Source organism: Zalophus californianus, chromosome 1, assembly GCF_009762305.2.
Source record: "Zalophus californianus isolate mZalCal1 chromosome 1, mZalCal1.pri.v2, whole genome shotgun sequence".
NCBI lineage: Eukaryota > Metazoa > Chordata > Mammalia > Carnivora > Otariidae > Zalophus > Zalophus californianus.
In genome coordinates, this window is record NC_045595.1 from 138720437 (window position 1) to 138741836 (window position 21400).

At 40.2% G+C, this 21400-nt stretch overlaps 1 protein-coding gene across 17 annotated transcripts in view; it reads left to right on the forward strand.

The window, feature by feature from the left end:
• LOC113918675 (LIM domain containing preferred translocation partner in lipoma) overlaps positions 1 to 21400 on the forward strand; it is a 667221-nt gene that overhangs the window by 396894 nt on the left and 248927 nt on the right. For all 17 annotated transcript variants that reach the window (XM_027587354.2, XM_027587341.2, XM_027587344.2 and 14 more), the window contains one exon: positions 12877 to 13566. In XM_027587354.2, coding sequence (XP_027443155.1) covers positions 12877 to 13566 — 690 coding nt within the window. The remainder of the gene's footprint in view (positions 1 to 12876; positions 13567 to 21400) is intronic.

A 21400-nucleotide genomic window follows, 5' to 3' on the forward strand; every position in this document is an offset into this window, starting at 1 on the left:
TAACCAAAAACTACTGAACCACACTCACCACATTTCCTGTTACCTACAGCTAGGAAACCTAAAATACATAGACTAACTCAGAATATCGTTTTAATTAGATTGAATTAAAGAACCTGCTATCATACTAAAATACTTATTACTTAGTTATTCATCTAACTAAGGCTTTGGCTTTACAAAACCAGGAGGGGACCAAAAAGAGTATGGGACAGTTATAATTTAACCAACTACTGCCATTGTTTTTTTTTTTTGTTTTGTTTTGTTTTGTTTTGTTTTTGTTTTTGTTTTTATTTAAACATCTCCCTCTCTTATAGCATTTATCAATAATGCATTACGGAAATAACTTTCATTCATTGAACAAATGCTTATGCAGTATGGGTTTGTTAGATGCTCAAGGCATCATGCTGAATGAGAAAGATAAGTCCTTGCCCATAGGAAGCTTGGGGGTTGGGGGAAGAGAAGGTTAAAGAAGGAATTGTGAAATAATGGACAAGGGTTATCATATGGGAAGTTCAGTCAATTAAAGGGACACCAGTGATGGACACTTCACCTAGACTTAGAGACTCAGAACTGGCTTTCCAGAAGAGGCATCATTCATTTCAAACCTGCAGGATGAATACTCATGAGGAGTTGAGAAGTGGGAGCCGGGGTTGGAATGTGTTCAAGTCAAGTAATCACCGTATGGCTGGAACATCCAGTGGAGGGTGGGGGTGGGGGGTTGGGGGGTGGGGAGGAGACTAGCAAGCTGAGCCCTGGCTCTATCAGGAAGGAATTTGGACTTCCTAATAAGAGTAGTGACAGCCTTCAGGAGATTTTAATAAAGGAAGGTGATGATCTGATTTGGGTTTTAGAAATATTCTGTTTGCAGCATAAAGGATATATTAGAGGACAATAAGAGTTAAGGTTTTTTTTTAAGTCATATATAAGCATATATTTACATGTATTCGGTATATATATTGCAGTGAATTAGGGCACCAGTGATGGTGGACTGAACTTGGTATCAATAAGTTGGCAGTGAGAACCGGAAAGGTTGGTAATTAGGAGATAGAACCAACAACCTTTGCAATACCAAGGGGAGAAAACATGCTATGGCTGTATTAAAACATCTAATCACATGACTCTGCATCTTTATAGATACCCACTAACTTTAACATATTAGTGATGTACAAAATTTCTGTCCGTGTACATATGCAGTCTTATTTTACTTTTCTCTATAGGCTTATTTTGAATATATGTTCCCTTGCCTACCAGCTGCGAACATTCCATCAGATCAGCGTGCCATGATTTCTTAAACCACTCTCCCATAGTTTGTAAATATACAGTTAGCGTTAAGTTATGGGCATTTTAATGGCCTTTTACCGCCAGTTTACCCACCAAAAGAATTATCCCAACTTCCAGTGCCACCAGCCATGTAAAACTATACCTGTACTACTATCATAGTCTCACCAAGACTGTGTTTTATTGTTTCTTCGCTAATTAGTTCCACGCTCGGTACTTTTCACCAAACCCCTGGCCTGATTGGGCAAGAGCGCAGAGGCCCCACAAGGGAGGATTCCAGGTATGAGGTCATTTGCTATGGAAATAGGCTCTTCTCTCGCAACGTTCCTAGATTATTGAACGCACTCAGATTGAATGAACGCTGTGTGCAATGGCATTTTGTCCAGGGCCGGCCCCATGCGTGCTAGGGACTCAGTGTATTGTCCTGGATGGGGATTTGTCTAAATGGCCTCCTTGAAGACCTCTCAAGTTCAAAAGTGATGGCATGCCATCTTATTTCACAGCTGTTTTTTTTTGGGGGGGGATCTCTCCTTGAAATACTGGCCTTCTTGGTTTTAACATGATGACGTGATAGTTTTCTGAATATGTAAGCGCGGGGCCTCACCCGGATCATTGCTTCCTTGTCTGATCGTTAGGGATTAAGAAATGAGGGCTTCCAAGGTAGCATCTTGATTTTATTTCCGGGAAAACAAGCTGGACACACTGGCATTGGTGTCTTCAGTCGTCCGGGGAGCCACTTGTCTTCAGAGTCTCTTACACCCATTCAAGAATGTTGTGCAAAGTAATTAAATGGAAACGCTTCTGAGACAAAAACTGCTCCCGAGCGCCCTACCAGACCATCCTGGTACTGCTGCTTCTACCTCTGGAGCTATTCGGAGGAGCCCCTCACTAGCTGTGGTTCATGTGTGCGAAACGCCGCGCTGTGAACAGGTGTTGATAACAGCGCACAGAAGTAAGAGATTGATGTCTGCATCGCTCTGACAGGAACTCCTGGGGGAGTGTGTGTGTGTGTGTGTGTGTGTGTGTGTGTGTGGCTTAGGTGTGCAACAGCTGAAAATGAGTGTGTTAGTAGTGTCTCTGTATTGACAGTAATGTTTTGAACTCAGCAACACCAATTAAAATCCTGTGATTTTAATTTCAAAGGAATCTTTGAGATCATTTTAACCATTCACCGGTTTTCAGCTCCCATTTATGGGTAACTTTTTTCTTTCATGTGGAAGATACAGAAAAAAATATGAAGATGAAAACCCAAATTTCTGTTAATTGCATCTGCAGATGCAGTTTTTCATTTTTTTAAAAAATATTTTTAAACTATTTTCAGTGTCTTACTATGTTCCTTTTTTCTCTATGTACACACATACACATACAAGTTGGGAGACTATGCTGTTTTTTGGTATGTGTTAATTTTTAAAATAATTTATATTTAAAATATATTTTGTCATATGTATTATTTGAAATAATATGTACACACAGGCATGCTCTGATTAAAAAAAGTAAATTATGGGTCTGTTAGAAACTTTGGGATATAGGAAAAGTATATAGACAGAATACTAAAAATCACCTCCCTTAAAATACCTACTGTTACCATTTTGAGAATAAATCTTTCTAGCCATACATGTATGAGAGCTGTAGATAGATGCAAATATAGATTAACAAATATAAAATGTTTACTAGCCTGATTTTAATATATATAAAGTTACTCATTTTTTAATTGTTCTTTCTATTTTTTGTTCTTTTCTTTCCCCTTTCACTCTGTTAAAATGACAAAAATCCACCATCTTATCCATTTTTAAGAATATATTAAGTGCATTAATATCGTTGTGTCACCATCACCACCATCCATCTCCAGAACTTTTTTTTTTTATCTTCCCAAACTGAAACTCCATACTCATTAAATAATTACTCCCCATTCCTCCCTCCTCCTCCCTCCCTGGTGACTACATTGTTCTCTCTGTCTTGGTGAATTTGCCTACTCTAAGCACCACATGTAATTGGAATCATACAGTAGGCATCCTTTTGTAAAATGCCTTAGTGCATCCTAGCACAGTGTTTTAAGGTTCATTCATGTGTCAGAATTTCTTTCTTGTTTTAGGCTAAGGAACACACACACAGGTGGGTCTAAGATTATTTGTATCTAGAAAGACCTAATGAAAGATAATTTGTATCAAAAAGCTCCCCAGTGATCCTTTCGAACAGCCAGATTTGAGAAATACTTGTCGAAATGTATAGTAGTATGTTCATGCATTGTGTGTGTGTGTGTGTGTATACACACACACACACACACACACACAGTTTGTTTATGTATTCACTGATCAGTGAATACTTGGGTTGCTGCCACATGTTAGCCATTGCGAATAATTCTGCTGTGAACATGAGTGTGCAGGGTCCTGCCTTCAATTCATTTGGGGTATATAACCAGAAGTGGGATTGGTGGATTGTTGATACGTTTTGAAACATTTAACAATATAGTTTTTAATTGCTGAATAGTATTCCATTATATGAATGCAACATCATTTATTTTAACAACTCTCATGTATTCATTATTTAAATTGCTTATCAGATTATAATCTTTCTTTTTTTATTTTATTATGTTACGTTAATCACCATACATTACATCATTAGCTTTTGATGTAGTGTTCCATGATTCATTGTTTGCGTATAACACCCAGTGCTCCATTCAATATGTGCCCTCTTAATACCCATCACCAGGCTAACCCATCCCCCCACCCCCCTCCCTTCTAGAACCCTCAGTTTGTTTCTCGAAGTCCATAGTCTCTCGTGGTTCGTCTCCCCCTCCGATTTCCCCCCTTCATTTTTCCCTTCCAACTATCTTCTTCTTTTTTTAACATATAATGTGATTATTTGTTTCAGAGGTACAGATCTGTGATTCATCAGTCTTACACAATTCACAGCGCTCACCATAGCACATACCCTCCCCAATGTCTATCACCCAGCCAGCCCATCCCTCCCACCCCCACCCCCACCAATCCAGCAACCCTCAGTTTTTTTTTTATATATTCTATTGCATGAACGTTTCTAGAAACCAAGCAGTTATGCAATCTTGTGGTTATTTCCTTAGGTTAAATTCCTAGAAGCAAAAAGTATGGACTTTATCAGGACTTCTGATACACATATCATCAAATTAACCCAGAGACAGATGGCCCATAAGGTGTTTATAGAACCAAACACTGCATTGGTCCCTAAGTCTAACTCATATAAACATTGTCCTTTGGAGATAATCAGGGTAAGCCCTTCCTATTATTCCTACCTCCCAACTCCAGCAACGCCTCTTTATTCTGCTTTAACAACACTACCTAAGGAGGTAGTTGTGAATTCTGGGTTCAACAAAGAATCATTTGCCCCTTTCCTTTTTAATTTCCAGATTTCACTCTCCAAGTGGGTGGGTCTAAGATTATTTGTATCTAGAAAGACCTAATGAAAGATAATTTGTATCAAAAAAGCCCCCCAGTGGGCGCCTGGGTGGCTCAGTCAGTTAAGCAACTGCCTTCGGCTCAGGTCATGATCCCAGGGTGCTGGGATCGAGTCCCACATCAGGCTCCCTGCTCTGCGGGGAGCCTGCTTTTCCTTCTCCCACTCCCCCTGCTTGTGTTCCCTCTCTCACAGTGTCTCTCTCTGTCAAATAAATAAATAAAATCTTTAAAAAAAAAAAAAAGCCCCCCAGTGATCCTTTCGTGCAGCCAGATTTGAGAAATACTTGTGGAAATGTATAGTAGTATGTTCATGCATTGTACTCTTGGTCTGTTAGGTTGTTTTCTAGCTCATGGGGTCATCTCCCAAGTGGATAATGTGAGTGGCTCAAATGAATGAGAAATCGATTTGCTGTGTGTACTAATCCTGAATTCTGGGGCTCTGAATCCTGGCTGGCTTAATTGGTAGACGACTCTTGATCTCAGGGTTCTGACTTCAAGCCCCATGTTGGCCATGGAGCTTACTTAAAAATCAATCAGTGAATCCTGAATTTTAGAAGATAATTAGTAAGGGGACTCAAGAAATCAAAATTAAGTTAGTTCTCAGTTAAGGGCTTGAAGAAAACAAGGAAGTGATTTTTTATTGAGCAAAAAACAAGTAACAAATATGAGGAATGCATGTAGTCTAACTGACTTAGGTAAATTGTGTTTGCATTTTTTTCTAAACATACAGACTCAGAAACCAAGTCTAGCTATTTCTTTATCCAGCCATTACTTATTAAGTACCTACCTGGTGTGGATCCTTAGTGATGAGATCAGGCTTTTATTGGCCATTAAAACTCATCGTTAAATATTCAGAATTTATTCTTAGAATCACTGGATTGTTCACATATCTGGAAATAAGCGTCATGAAAATAAAACCGAAGTTGAAATTCCCAGAATCTGTTCCAACAAATCAACCATCCCCCTTTCCAGAGTTTTATCTGTTCCTTGTCCGTATGGAAATAACATTTCATGTAGCTCCAACTGTATTGCACATATGACTGGTTTCACATTCTGTGTTTGTCATTTAGCATTTACATTTTCATTGACTGTCTTAGGCATTTTTCCACCTCACTGTAATAGCTGGAATCAAAATATCTGAAGGGGCTCTGAGTTTTTTATAGTTGCTTTCATGTAGGACTTTAGCTTTCGTATATATTCACCTTCTGTTACCTTAGAAAGTTTTCTTTCTTAGTAAAAACGCTTTTACTTATCACACCAAGTTTTGTCCAAAAAATGTAATTAAGAATTCACTGAGTGCAGTGACTCTGCCTTTGTCTTTTTTGTGGCTTTAGCAGCTAAGCTCAGTAACTAACACATAGCAGAATTTCAGTTTTTTTAATTGAATAAATAACTTTGATTAATTAAATTTCTAGAGATCAGGGTATTGTAATTCCTTGGTAGTTCAAATGCATTTTGTCGCAGTACATGTTGTTAACGATTATTTTAAAATGCATTAGTCTCCTTTCTTTCATGATAAGTTTATTTAAAATTTGGCCCCTGACTGAGTCTGTAAGAGATTTGAGCCAGGATCAAGTGGAATTTGCATACACAATATAACCATCAAGATGAAAATAAGCATCCTCAATGCATCTTTGAAAGATAGTAGTAGTAATAAATTAAAAAAGTAAAGTCATTGAACTATTTAGAGGAAAAGAGAGACTAATGAGATTACTGTAATTAAGCATGCATTAAATGCATGACAGAGTTTCTTGATTGTCAAGTAATAAGAGAAATGAGCTAGCTCATATTTTGCATGTTTGTTTATAATCTGACAAGAGAAATGAATTTTTTTGGAGTCTATTAGTCATTCATTTATTCAAATTCATGTATTCAAAAATTTGTCAAATGCCTACTAGTGGCTGTGATGTGAAAAAGCCACTGGAGAAGCAGCAGTGAATGAGAGGGACGGTCTCTAAGCCCATGAAAACAGACAGGTACACGTGTGACCTGTGTAGAAGGAGAGGAGTCAGCAGTTCTCACTCTGCCAGAGGACTCAGCAAAGGTCGCTGAGCGGCCAGACACCCAGGTTGAGACTTAAGGGGTTCTTAGGGATTCGCTCATTAGAATTCAGAGAGAAGTGGGGAACCAAATGGATATAATCCCTGAGATGGGAGAGAGCCTGGCACATTGGCTATGAAAGAAGGTCTGTGTCAGAGAGTGATTGATACAATATGTAGCTCTCAAGAAGAGGGAGAGGAGCGAGAGTCCAAACCATTCCCCTAAGCCATTGAAAACTCTTAAGCAGGAAAAGAGTGTGATTAAATCTGCGTTTGAGAGAACACACTGTCTACAGAATGAAGGATTCATTGAAGGGGGAGCAAGAGTACACTCTGGGAGACCAGTTTGGATGCTGTTGGAGAATTCCCGGTGACGGGTGGTGGTATCTTGGAAGAGAGTCACAGCAGAGGAAAGGAGGAAATGTGGAAATATTTGAGAGTTACGGAACTCCCTATTTAGGAAATAGAATCGACAGGGTTTAGTACTTGAATGGGATTTGAGGAGAGGCTCAAGAATGACTCCTAGTGTTCTCATTTGAGCAACACCTGTGTGGATGAGAAAACCAGACGGAAAGCATGAAGGGCAGAGTCAAGGAAGATGATGAAACAGCTTTTAATGCATTGAGCCTGAAGAGCATATGAGACGTCCAGACAGACCCATGAAACAAACAGCTGAATATCTGGGTCTGGTATTCAGAGTACTCTAAATTCTGGAGACAGGAACTCAGGAGAATCTTCATAACATAGAAGGTATTTTAAATTGTGTATATGGTCCTGTAAAGAGTTAATTGAAGACAGGAGGTCCTGTGTCAGATAAAGACGATCATGATTCTGGGGCCATTGGGCAATATGTTGACTACTGTCGTTGGTAGCAATTTGAAAGCAAGATTAGTAAAGTACTTCTAGCAGAAACCTAGAAAGAGCCTGAATCCCTGCTGTCACTGTTGAACAGACATATTAGTTCTTGGCTGCCTATTCCTGGATTATCTATTATAAAAGACAAGTCTCTGAGATCATGATAATTTGACTTTCGAGAGCTTACAGCTTGACTTCTTTCCAATTTGTAAAACATGCAAGTCAATTATTAAAACACCATAAGGTAACCGTTTTAATGAGGGTATGTACCAAGTTCATGTGGAATATAACCGAAGGACCATAGAAAAAACCTCAAAATCTTTACAGCAGAGTCCAGAATGACATTACAGAAGACGCACCATTTGATCTGAGACTTGCAGAATAAGTAAGCAACTGCCCAGATGGCTGTGTTTGAGCAGCAGGGGAGCAACGTGGTAGAGAGTTGGATGGAACAGATCAGAGACTGTAGAAGGAGGTCCTGGCTGACAGATATGAGTACAGACGTAACTGTGTGATCTATTCCAGTCTCTGCATACGCCTAAAATTGCTGGGGTGTGTGATGTGAGTGATTTTGGAAAAAAGGAGGTGGCTGGACAGGGAGGCAGGGGCTAGACTGGAAAGTCTTTCTAAAGTATATTAAAAAAAAAAACAGCGCAATGTCATAAAAAGAGTTCAACACAAGGCAGAGTTATTTGCAAATTGGGATCAGGCTCAGATGGTCACGGTAGGTGACTGTGGCGTTATTGGGGAAGGGAAGTGAGAAAGAAATGGAGTTAACTGATGGCATTAAATAGCTCAGAGAAGTGGGGATGGGGACGAATAGTAGCGGAAAGAAACAAGACTGGAGTCAAGTGCAAAGTTGTAAGGAATACGTGGGGCTTCCATAGAAGACATAGTAGTAGAGTAGGGTAGGGGAGTGTGTGTGTGTGTGTGTGTGTGTGTGTGTGTGTGTGTGTGTGTGTGTGTGTGTGTGTGTGTGTGTGTGTGTGTACGGGTATGTCTAGGGAGTGGATAGGCAGGGGCAAGAGAGAGACTGAGGAACTGTCAGATGTTATCCTGACTTGGCCGTAAAGAAAGCCAAGGAACTGGCCCATGGGGTGAGCACGAGGGATGCTCTTAGCGACCCCTTATTTGTTGTTGTCTTATGGCCAAGACGATTCTTCCTGGTAACGGGAACATCCATTCCACAGCTTCTGTTACGTATTAGCCCCTCCAACTGACTAGAAACTCCCCAGGGATAGGGAGACACGTACTGCTCATCCAAGGATATTGCCCTTCTCCCAGCAGCCTCACAGAGCTTTACATGTCCAAGATCCTTAGAGAATAATTAATGGGAAAATAACCACATAAAAGGACTGTTCCAGAGATTCAAGTCTCAGGGGATATATATATATATATATTCATAATTTTAAAATGTGCTTGATTTTCAAAATAAAAATGTTAAATCATGATAAAACTTTAAGAATTTCTGCAAAAACAAAAAAGAAATGATATGCCAAAAATAAATACTCGGAAGTGCCAACTAATTCAGTGAGTAGAAAAGATTCACTATGTATTTAATTGAATATGTGGGCCAGGAAAATGTTGCCATAGCTTTCTTTAACTATAAAGAACATAAATAAATATGCTTTAAAATGATTCCTGTTCTTTACCCCTTCCACCTCCAATGAGGTAAAGAATGTAAAATCGCAAGGGGAAAAAATATAGCTAAATGTGCTATTTTCACTAACATAGTTATGATATAGGAAATACTCAGAAACATGCCGGCACATACACAGCAGAATTTATAATAAAGTTGTGAGAAACCTTCTCCTCCCCCAAAGAGAGCTCTACTGGCGAGATATTTCCTAGAAGAAAGCAATGGCTATTGAATTTGTGCCCTGACGCTTTCCTTCAAAGACTTTAGGGATGTGTAAATTGTGTGTGGGGGTGGGGGTTGGGGGGGGGTCTGTGTCTGTATTCACCAAGAAAGAAAAAGAGAAAGAGAATTGTGTTGGAAAAAGTTGCTTCTAAGGAGTGAGGTTGACATTAAGTCTTTTTTGCTGTACTTTATCAATGTAATTGGCTTTCATTTTCAAATCTGTGACTTCTGAAGGATCTGCTCTGGGGGCAGACTTCGTTACAGCTGCAGCCGAGAGTATGCCTGTCATTAGCCCAGTTGCTCAGTCACTGTCTCCATTTATAGTTGGGTTTGTAAAGTGTTCAAAATAGGAACTCTGGGTTTCTGCTGATCTTGAGTCATCAAAGAAAAGAAAAGCTTTATTTCTTCTTATATTCATTTCCATCTATGCTGACATTTTTTAAGACTGACATAGTTGACTAGGAAAAAAAAAACTGACCTTTTTTTTAGGTTCAAACTGACTCTACCGTGCTTTCTACTACAGAATGTCAGGATCTTAACTGCTTATTTATTTAGGAATTTCTTCAGGATACATATTTTAATACATTGCTTAAAAGGAAACTGAATCTCTTTCTTTTGGGTACTATTGGAGCCCTCTTCACGCAGAAGGGAAAAGCTACTCTGCCAAGACAATATTACTCAGGTTGCTTAAATTACAAAAGTAAATGGCAGGTTTGTCCCCTGAAAGGCTAGTATCAAAAGGGGGGGGAAATAAAAGATAACTGTATTCAACAGCCTCCTGTAACTTAGAGAACTACATCTAGAATTACACATTCCCCGGGAAAGCAGACAAGTAGAATTTGAGACACATAAAATGTGGAAAAGAGAGCTCTAACAGTCAGGATCCCAACACAAATGGTAGCACGCTGATTTATAAATGCGGGGTGTACACAGGCCATTTGGGTAGAGAGACACCTGAAGGGACAGAGCGATAATCTGGAGCTAGCCAAGTCAGAGCTGTCATGTCCTCTAGGCTCAAGGGGACAAAGGGGGAGAGCAGTCATTTCAACGAAGAGGTGACAAGTGGTGTAGAGGAGAGATGCTAGAGAGGACTGGTGACCTCCTTGGCTCACATCTGGGCACTTCCCAGGTAGGTTGACAGAAGAAATGTGCTCCAAGAGTCAATCAGTGTTTTTCCTCAGGAGCACCGTTGCCATCTTGGGTTTGACAATGATGTTTTGCTGCCTGCCCATGCAATGATAATAGCAGCCCCTAGTCACCATGACAATCAGGTTATCCCCACTCATTCCCACACTTCCCTGATCAGTAGGTGATTTCTTCTCCAGTTGAGAATCACTATATGTTAACCAAATACCCCTGGGAATGTTTTAATCTTTATCTCTAGATCAACATAGATGACCAAAAAGCTATCTTCAGAAAGCTATATGTCTGAGTCAATAGACTTGTATATTATGGAGGGGGCAAGATAGCTGCCCTGTCTATGACCCCGTATCTGCATATCAGGCAGGAAAGAGGAATGGGCTAAGTAGGTAGGGATGATGCTTAATCGGGAGAGTGTTAGTTTTCCCAGAAATGCTTAGCGTATATCTCATTGGTCAGAACTGTGTCCCAAGGCAACTCCTATCCTACAGCCTAGTCAAGGGAAGTATTTTAAGTTGGGCCCATTGTTACCTTGAATAGAATTGCAATTCTTTGAGTAATGAAGAAGGGGAGTGGGCATGAAGAATCAGTTTAGCAGCATCTTTCCAGCAAGCTACATATCTATAGTGTCTTGGTGTGGATGAATGACACTAAAGTAATAGAACACCTTGCATTCTCTCTTTCTATGCATACATTAATTTGCTTGGGAATTAATAAAAAACAAAATCAGGGTGTGCTCATTCATTTGTTACAGCAACGAATCTAATCATAGTAACTCAGAGTAAACTGAAAACATTCTGTCATTGGCATATTTTCGGATCCCTAATAGACTAATGCCTAAGGACGGAAGTTTAAATCTCTAAGCCTTCCCCGAGCCTTTCCTTATCCCCATCCTAACCAAGACCTCTCATAGTTTGGCAGTGAGATCTTTTCATCTCTGTGTCCTTACACATTCTTAGGGTATTCAGTAAGTGTCTCTGAATTGAATGAATGAATGCAGTAGAAATTGGGCAGATAGGAAAGGAGGAGGAGTCTGCATTTGAGTTCTCTTTGGTAAATCACTCTTTGACAGGAATTTTTGGTCTAAAATTTAGCATCTTTTTGATTGTGCTGAGGGTCTTTGTTTCTCTCAACACCCCTCTTTGCTTTTACTTTTTTCTGTTCCCTTGGCCCAGTCCTCTGTTCTCTTTCTCTGGTACCTCCTTTTAGCCTGAATGGTGACTAAGTCTTTGGGTAATTTGATTGAGATCACATTGTTCTGTTTATTTTTGTTGTTATTGCTAGTGCTTTCAGTGTTAAATTAAAAAAAAAAAAAATGCCAAAGCCAGTGTCATGAAGTTTTGTTTTTTCCCCCCCTGTGTTTTCTTCTAAGAGTTTATATATATATGTGTGTGTGTGTGTGTGTGTGTGTGTGTGTGTGTGTATATAGTTTTAGCTTTTACATTTAGAGCTAAAAATAGTGTAAAGTAAGGGTCCAACTTCATTCTTTTCCATGTACGTCTCCAGTTTTCTGAACTACTTGTTGAAAAGATTATCCTTTCCCAAACAAATGACATTGGCACCCTCGTCAGAAATTAATTGTGCATGCAAGAGTTTATTTCTGGACTCTCTGTCCTAATCTGTTGGTCTGTGTGTCTATCTTGATGCCACTATCATACTGTTTGGATTATGGTGGCTTTGTAATAAGTTTTGAAATTAGACCGTGAGAGATCTACATTTTGTTCTTCCTTTTTGAGAATGTTTTGGCTATTTGGAGTCTCTTGAGATTCCATGAATTTTAGACTGATTTTTTTTCTATTTTTATAAAATTTCCATTGGAACTTTGATAGGGATTGCATTAAGTCTGTGGAATACTCTGGGTAATATTAACATCTCTAGGATATTAAGTCTTCCAATCCATGAACACCGGATGTCTTTATATTTATTTATGTCTTCAGTTTATTTCTGCAGCATTTTTACTTTTTGGTGTAAGTCTTTTAACCTTTTTGATTAGCTTTATTCTAAAGTTTTTTTTTTTTTCATTTTGATGTAATTGTAAACAGAATCATTTCTTTTGATTTTTTTTTTCTTCAGATTGTTCATTGCTGGTACTCAAAAATACACATGTTTTTGTGTTCATATGTGAATTCTCAGAAGGCAGGAACCATGCCTTATTTGTATTTTACAGAGTTAAGATGAGATAATAATAGTGCCTAGTATGTGTTCATTTCTGTGTTATTATTTTTCATTGATGGTAATCTTTGCCCTTTTTATTTTTTTCTCTTTCCCACTTCAGGGCTCTGCTAGTTCGACAGCCTCTCCTCCAGCCTCCACCCCTGTCACAGGACACAAAAGAATGGTTATACCCAACCAACCCCCTCTAACAGCAACCAAAAAGTCTACATTGAAACCACAGCCTGCACCCCAGGCTGGACCCATCCCCGTGGCACCAATCGGAACACTAAAACCCCAGCCTCCACCGGTCCCTGCCTCCTATACGACAGCGTCCACCCCTTCCAGGCCTACCTTCAATGTGCAAGTCAAGTCAGCCCAGCCCAGCTCTCTTTACATGGCTTCTCCTTCATCGGGACAATTTTATGGCCCAGGCCCGGGACCCCAGGGCTATAACGCTCCACCAGGTTCTATCTCTGGGCAGTGCCCACCTCCTTCAACACGGGGGGGCATGGATTATGCATATATTCCACCGCCAGGACTTCAGCCTGAGTCTGGGTATGGGTACACCCCCAACCAAGGACGTTACTATGAAGCCTATTGCCCCACAGGGCCTGGCTATGGGGGCAAAAATGACTCTGATCCGGCTTATGGTCAACAAGGTCACCCAAATACCTGGAAGCGGGAACAAGGTTATACTCCTTCTGGAACAGGAAACCAGAACCCGGCTGGGATGTATCCAGTTGCTGGTCCCAAGAAGACCTATATCACAGATCCTGTTTCAGCACCGTGCGCACCACCACTGCAACAAAAGGTAGGGAGCTCACTCACATGGTGATGGCACTGAAGGAGATTGTTTCTTGGCCTGCTTTCCCCAGAAAGCAGAGCCTAAGGCAAAAGTGTATGTGCTCCTTTTATGTCATTAGGAAGTAGAGTCCCAGGGAAGTATGAGTGAAGCAGGAAAGGGGGAAGATCTATGCAGGGTATGTTATCAGTATGGCTACCATTTAGGATCAAGTACAACCAGTTGGTTCAGTCTTGAGGATCATCTTCCAAAAGACTCTATATGAACACATCAGGACAGTCTGTTCAGGGAGAGGAAGGGAAAATAGTTTATCTCCCAGCTTCTCTCTGTGGTTCAAAAATGTCCTCCCACTTAGACGTTACATTTACCTGGGCTCTGAATAGATCTGCAGTATCTCGTACGTTAGTGGGGACAGGATGTTCCCAGGATTGTAGGGAAGAGGTGTATAGGGCACAGGAGATGCAGTGCTGTCAAGGTGGTCTCATGTAGTCAGTCAGAACCCAAGCCAAGGAGGTGCTTTGGGTTCTGCCTTGGGCAGAATGAGCCCAGGACTGCTGGGGCAGAACAAGTGGCCCAGGGCCTAGGAGGTGGGTGAGGTCAAGGGGATTCAAGATAATGCAGATGCCTCTTCTAGTTTCCTTTGGGAAGGGGCTGCAGTATCATGGCACTCGTTTGTTGCCTCTTGTTTATTCCCACCACGGATCCTCCAGGAAGAATCTTCCTCTCCAGGCTTTAACTATATTAGGAAATTTTTAAAAGTTCTTTATGACAGTGGTTTGATTTAATGGCAAGTATGCATGTCTTTTAAGTCAACACGTTCAGTTACTTCCTGTGAATGGTTAAGATATAATACTACACATACCTACTCACCTACAACTTGGATTTTCCGTAAGTACTAGAACCATCGTGATGATGTTTCCTCCCACCCTGACAAGAGGAACCAAGGAGAATTACTTGGAAGGGATGTGATGGAGAAACGAAGCTAGTTTCCAGTTAATGGGTTGGAACTGAGCCCTCCCTTTTAGTTAGAGCTGTGAGACATCAGAACCTGGAGAGCCCTTCATTAGCTGAAAGTTAAATGGTAATTGTTGAGATGGATTATGGAAGTGTGTGTGTGTGTGTGTGTGTGTGTGTGTGTGTGTGTGTGTGTGTGTGTGTATAATTCTTTACCCATTTAAGATTGTCAATTTCCAGACACACCTATTCACATTTTCAACATTATAACAAAAATTTGTCAGGCCCTTGCTCTCCAGCTAAGGTGTTTGCTAAATCACAATTCTCACGTGAAAGCATCTGTTCTATTAATTGTGTTCCAAAAGAAGCTTAGGTTCTTTAGAGGAAAAGAACCCTTCCCAGTGGGGCGTGTGAGTAGCTGAAGGCACCTGTTAACCTTATGAATGCTCATTACATGAAAGTGAACCAGCGATGGTCATTCTCCAACATGAAGATTCCCAGTTAAAATGTTGTGTGTTTTTGAGACATTACTCTTGGAAGGCCTTTCTTTTCAAAATCTCTCCATGCAAAGAAAATTTTTAAGGGTTTTGTGTTTTGTTTTGTTTTTAAATAAAGTTTATCCAGAATAGCCAAGCTGGATAGGCTTGCCCTTCATTAACATTACAGTTTTCAAGGAAGGGTTTTTCCAGGAGGACCTGAAAACAACCAGGTCAGGAAAAAAGGGGGTTATTCAACTTTACCTCACTTTGGTATAACTGAAACAAATTCTCCTATGGAAGATTAAAAGTTTAGGTTGGGAAAATTGCCATCCACACTTAAGCTCATATAGGCATGCAGTTTTGCCCTGTCTAGAGCAGCTTGACTGATGTTCCTGCGGGAAAGAGATGGGCCCTGAGTTATGTTTAAGGATGCCAACACCCCACCTAGAGAAACAGACATAAGCCAGGGCAAAAGTATGTCTAGGTGGAGGGAATCATCTGGTGGGAAGGACTGAGCCAGTCTTCGAGTTTCCTGTTTATCCATCACGTCATGGGCCACCACAGATAGTCCCTCTTCAACATTTTGAACCAACCCAGTATTGTAGGTGGAAAAAATCAGCACCCATTGCAAGAGATGGACCTAAGATGTCAGGTCCAGCCACATGACTAACATTTGATCTGTCCTCAGCCATCCAGTCGGGGTGCTGGAATCAACTTTGACTAACCACTCACCAGAAAGCACAAAACTTCATTTTCCTTCTTAGAGGCGTAAGGTCATGATTCAGGATGATTTACTACATTATTACAGAGTCTGGGTATCAGTGGACTTCATGTCATTGAAAAATTTTTTGGAAATACTTATTTATAACCATGTCATGCATTTTAACATCATACTGTGCCTTTTAAACATGAAAATTAAACCGTGTATTTTTGCTGCCATTATAAAGGAGAGTGGTTAGAGGTTGATATTTAGCCATCTGTCTGTGTTTGGGGAAAGGGGAAAGAGGCCGATGAAGCTTTAGGTATTTCCTGTGTGTGTTGTGGGGGCACTGATGGCTGAAGGGGTGGGCTTTCCACAGTTAGTCTTCCAGCAGAACACGGCTGTATTCAACTGCACCTGTGCACAGAGGCCCTGAGTGTCCCGATACTGACTCTGCTCGGCTTAGTCCTGTGACTGCTGGCTTGAGAAAGGAGCTCCTAATTCTAATCCCAGTTCCTCCCTTGACATTTCTCTTTCAGCTTGGGAAAAGGCCTCTAGACCCCTTTATGTCACGCTTCCAGCCTCAGTAAAGTGGAACATCATCTTCACTCATCAATTAATGATTGCAGAGGGCTTGGAAATTTCCGAGGGCTGCATAATTGCCAAATGAGGACTATTTCGGTTTTCCCCTGGCTTTCATTTATTTCCAGTTGTTTTAGCCACTGGTGGAAGATGTACCTTCATACCTTAAAACAATTATCTTTTGTTACAATTGAGAAGTTCAGAGGAATTTGACATTGGACCCATTAAAGAAAAAGTGGTGGTGGTTGCTTTTAAGTGAAAGAAATAAATCTCTCCTATATTCGAGATGAGCTGCTTTAATTTCTCTACAATATAAAAGAAGTGGGGAAAGAATAGAAGGGGAAAGAAAAGGGGAGGAAAGACAAGGAAGAAAAGAATGAAGAAAGGAAGGAGGCAGCATGAGAACCTGCAAAGTGCGGGGGATCATGATTATATTTATGTTCCCATAATGTGCTGAGCAGTGAATTTGCATGCTACAGTAGACCATAATGTGTTTCCTGGACCATCTGAGCTGAGTTCCTTGAAAAATATTGTTATAAGCAAGTCTTTATAAGAGAGAAATATTCCTTTCCCACTGGAAATCCTCTTAAAGATGCAGTGGAATCTTTTCTTTAGGCTCTTTTCTAGAAGCTCCTATCTGCTAGCTGCTGTACAGTTTACACAACTCTTGTCCTGTGCATTATTTGCACACGCCCGTGAGGCAGGATGTGCCTTTTTTCCAATGTTCAGATGAGGTGAGTCCGTCTGAAAGTGCCAGAGCCAGGACCTGGAGGCCAGTCATCACTCTTGCGTGCACAGTGACTCAAGGGCAGGTCAGCTTTAATACCCACTTCCCTGTCATAAACCTAATCTCTGTCAGCCTCCGATTTATTGAAGACAAATGGCGTTTGTCCCACAGTGTGTGAGACGCACAGGTGCTATGCATCCCAGGGAAACCGGGGTGGGGGGGCCCACCTAGTGTGGGGGTGTTTGGTTAAATTCTAAAATCATCTACTCTTAACATCTTCTTGAAAACCCCTTCATGATGGTTTGAGTGTGGAGATCAGCACACTACTTTTCAATAAATCCAACACAAAGTTGTTTTTTTGTTTGTTTGTTTGTTTGGGTTTTTTTTTAAATCCAGAGTTAGAACAAATCACTGCTCTTCATTTAGCTTTTGAATCTGGGGAATACTTAATGGTATAGAGAAGAGAGTGAAGGCAGTGGACTTTTGGGGTCAGTCTTAAAGGGTCCGAAGACCTGTAACTTGTTAAGATTCAGAAAATATTTGAGAATGTTCTTACAGTAATATTTCACACATTCAAATAGTATCAAAATGTGGAACTTTCCTTCACTGTGGAAAAGAGATGGATGTGCATATTGGGTATACTGCAAGGAAGTGGTAGTATTTTGGAGAAAGCTTTCTTTATGGTAATCCTTGTACTAATTAGCTCTCAATTCCAGGATCAGAGAAACAAAAAAGAAGAGATGGTTAGGGTGGGGAGAGGGGTGGATGTAGAGAGATGCCTCAGGTCAGGCGCTAATACCTGGGTCCATACAAAGATGACGATGGAAGAGATTGATGAGGCCAGTGACAAGAACATTAGTAATCCCCCTCTGTACAGGGTTTTTTAGTTTCCAAAGTACTTTGTGGACCCCGCAGAATCCACGAGGGTTCAAAAGCTCGGGACTGAGAGTCACTCTCTACAGATCATGTGTCAGATTCATGGGAGGACCACAATTCCGATGTGGGTCTTCTGAATATTGTCCTCATGCTTTCCCCTTAGTCAGCCATGCGTGTCGGCATGCTTTGGTGTTCAGATGCTGGGAAGTACCACATCAGCATCACCAACCCCTGGACGTGGCTCCACCGTGGCCCTACTTGCTGGCAGGCATGTAAGTGGGCTTAGGCAGTTGTGGTGCAGTGCCTTCAGACCAGCCAATGGAGGGGAAGAACCCTTTTCATCCCTGCTGGACATCCAGGCCCGGGGCCCTGGGGCTGGACTTCCTCTTCCGCATCACCCATGTACAACTTACCCTGTTGTTTCTACCTCACAGTGTCGCACATCTGGTTTATCTAAATCCCCTTGGTACCGTCTTATTTCAGGTGTCCTAATTTCTCACCTGAGTTATGGAAATGGCCTCTTAATGGGTGTCTCCACTTCTAGGCTCTGCACACACCTGTCCATCCTCATGTGTGAGCAGATGAATCTTTCTACCTTACACACTCTGCCTAGTGTGGGGATAATTGCCTTTAAAAACAAACAAACAAACAAAAACCCAAAAAAACCGAAGCCTTCAAAAATTCCCAGCCAGTTACGGAATTAATTGAAACCCCAGCCTGGATTTCCAGGTTCATCTCCCCCCTTGAAGCCTCCCGACTTCCAGCTGAGAACTTATGTTCCTAGTTATTTCTCATCTCTGTAGCTTTCCTCATGGAACTCCTTCCTGCAAGGCCTTCTCAGACCTTCCCCCAAATAAATAAAATATCTGTACATCTAATGTGACCTATGAAGACCAAGCTAATGTGTTAATCTCTCTTGTGATGTCTTCTCTTTGTAAAATCAAGTTGTGCATTATTTCACCCTTTCCTTTGGAAGTTTCCACACTCTTCCGACACTAGAGTCGTGTGTACTGATCTTCCACCAGCCTCTGCCCCAGCATATATTGGACTCTATGATTTAGGGGATGGAGATGAATAACCCTGTCTCCTCCAGAGTAACTAAAACAGTACATCATAACACATTCTTGTTTAATAAAGATTCTTGAAGAAACTTCCTGTATCCTACGGAAATAAGGAGCATAACCCTGCTGTGGCACTTAGTAGGTTGGTTATTCAGCAACATGCCAAAACCCAAACCTAACTGCACCAAGTTATATCAGGTGACCTCAGGAACACAAGCATTGTCACATCAGCAACTCAGTATCCAAAGTAGCTAGCTAATTTCTCAGGTTCACCATGGTGCTAACATTTTACACTCCTTCTGGAATATGCATGTGTATATGTATGCTGTTACATACACAATCTTTATTTCCCCACTTGCCAAATGTCCATGGAAGTTGTTGATTCATATTCTTTAATCAACCTTTTGAGGTGAGCCTTTGACATACGTATGCACCCATGTAACCACCACCACAATCTCGAGAACATTTCAGGACCTCATAGGGCTCCCTCATGCCCTGCTGCATTCAGTTCCCTTTATCCTCAGCCCCAGGCAACCGTTCTGCTTTCCAACATAGGTTACTTTTCTCCTTTCCAGAATTCTGTGTAAATGGATCATATCATAGTATGCACTCCTGTGTCAGAGCTGCTTTTACTCACTATATATGTATTTTTTGAGATCCATTTATGTTGTGCATACCAGTAGTCATTCATTTTGATTGCTAAGCACTATTCCATTGTATGGGTGTACTGCATTTTCCTTATCCGTTAATTTCTTTCGGCACATTTTTAAATTCATTTTGAATTATGAATAAGGCCACTGTGAACATCCATGTGCCAGTTTTTGTATGGACGTAGTTTTTATTCCTCTTGTAAAATACCCAGCAGAGGCATTTCTGAGTCATATGGTTAACCATGTAACTGCTTAAGACACTGCCAAACTTTTCTTAAATGCACCATTTTACATTCTCACCAGCACTGTATGAGAGGTCTAGTTGGTCCTCAGTCCTGGCAACACTTGCCATTGTCAGTCTTCTTAATTTTAGCTATTTTCATACCATATAGATGCATCTATTTATGGTTTATATTTACATTTCCCCTTTGACTAATGATGTGGAATGTTTATTATTTATGCACGTACTGGCCATCATTTGTCTTCTTTTGGGAAGTGTCATCAAATTCTTGGCCCATTTTTTTAATTGAATGGTTTATTCTTATTGAGAGTTGTAAGGGTACCTTGTATATTCTGAGTAAGAGTCCTTAGGTATATGCATCGCCCGTATTTCTTCCTGGTCTGTGACTTGACTTTTCATTTCCTTAATGTCGTTTTCTGGACAGCATGAGTTTTTAATTTTGATCAAGTTCAGTTTATCACTTTTATCCTTCTATAGTTCATACTTTTTTTTTTCCTTAGGTATTTTTGCCTCCTTATGGTCATGAAGATTGTATTCTTGCCTTTTTTTTTTTTAAGATAATTTACCTTACCTTAAGATAATTTACCCTAAATTTACCAATTTAGGGCTATAATTACCTAGACACATTTGACAAAAATCAGTTGGCCATATATGTGCAGGTCTATGTGGACTCTCTCTACCATTCCACTAATTTATATATCTTTCAGCCAATGCCACATTACCTTTATCACTGACTTTTATAGTAGATTTTGAAATCAGGCTGTGCAAATTTTCCATCTTTGTTCTTTCGAAAGTGTTTTGATTATCCTAAATCCTTTCCATTTCCATATAAGTTTTAGCATCAGCTTGTCAGTTTCCACAAGTAGCCTGCTATGATTTTGATTCAGATTTTGTTGAATCTATAGATCCATATGAAAAGAGCTTATATTGTAACAATGTTACCTTCCTACCCATGAACATGGTATATCTCTCATTTGATTTTGATTTTTATTAATTTCTCGCAACATTGTATTATAGTTTTACACATATTTTGTTAAGTTATCCTTAAGCATCTCACATTTTGAATGCTAGTGGAAATGGTATTTTTTTTAAATTTCAATTTGTAGTTGTTGGCTGTTAGTATTATAGATTTTTCTTATATTGCTAAATTTAACAGTTCTACGAGCTTGTTTAAGATTCCTTTGGCTTTTCTACCTGATCATTTCATCAGCAAATACACTGTTGATTCAATTGTTTATTTCCTTTGTGGATAAGAGTCTATCCACCAATTTCCTATATTTGGAAAATGTGTCTTTTTGGTTGAAGAAAAAACAGTTTTTCACAAGATTGAAGAATGTAAATTGGAAAAATAATAAACCTTTACCCTTCTCTTCTCTAGACTAGCCTACTGAAACTGTCAGACATAGAAGTCACCTTCAGAATTATTAGATCATAATCCCCTAAATTTACCGATAAGAAAACAGAGGCCTGAAGTGTTATAGTGATTTGAAGAGTTAGTTATACAACCAGTAAGTGGCACATTTCAGTAAAAACTCATGCTTTTTTTATACCACAGTTCCTCTGCATTGGCTCA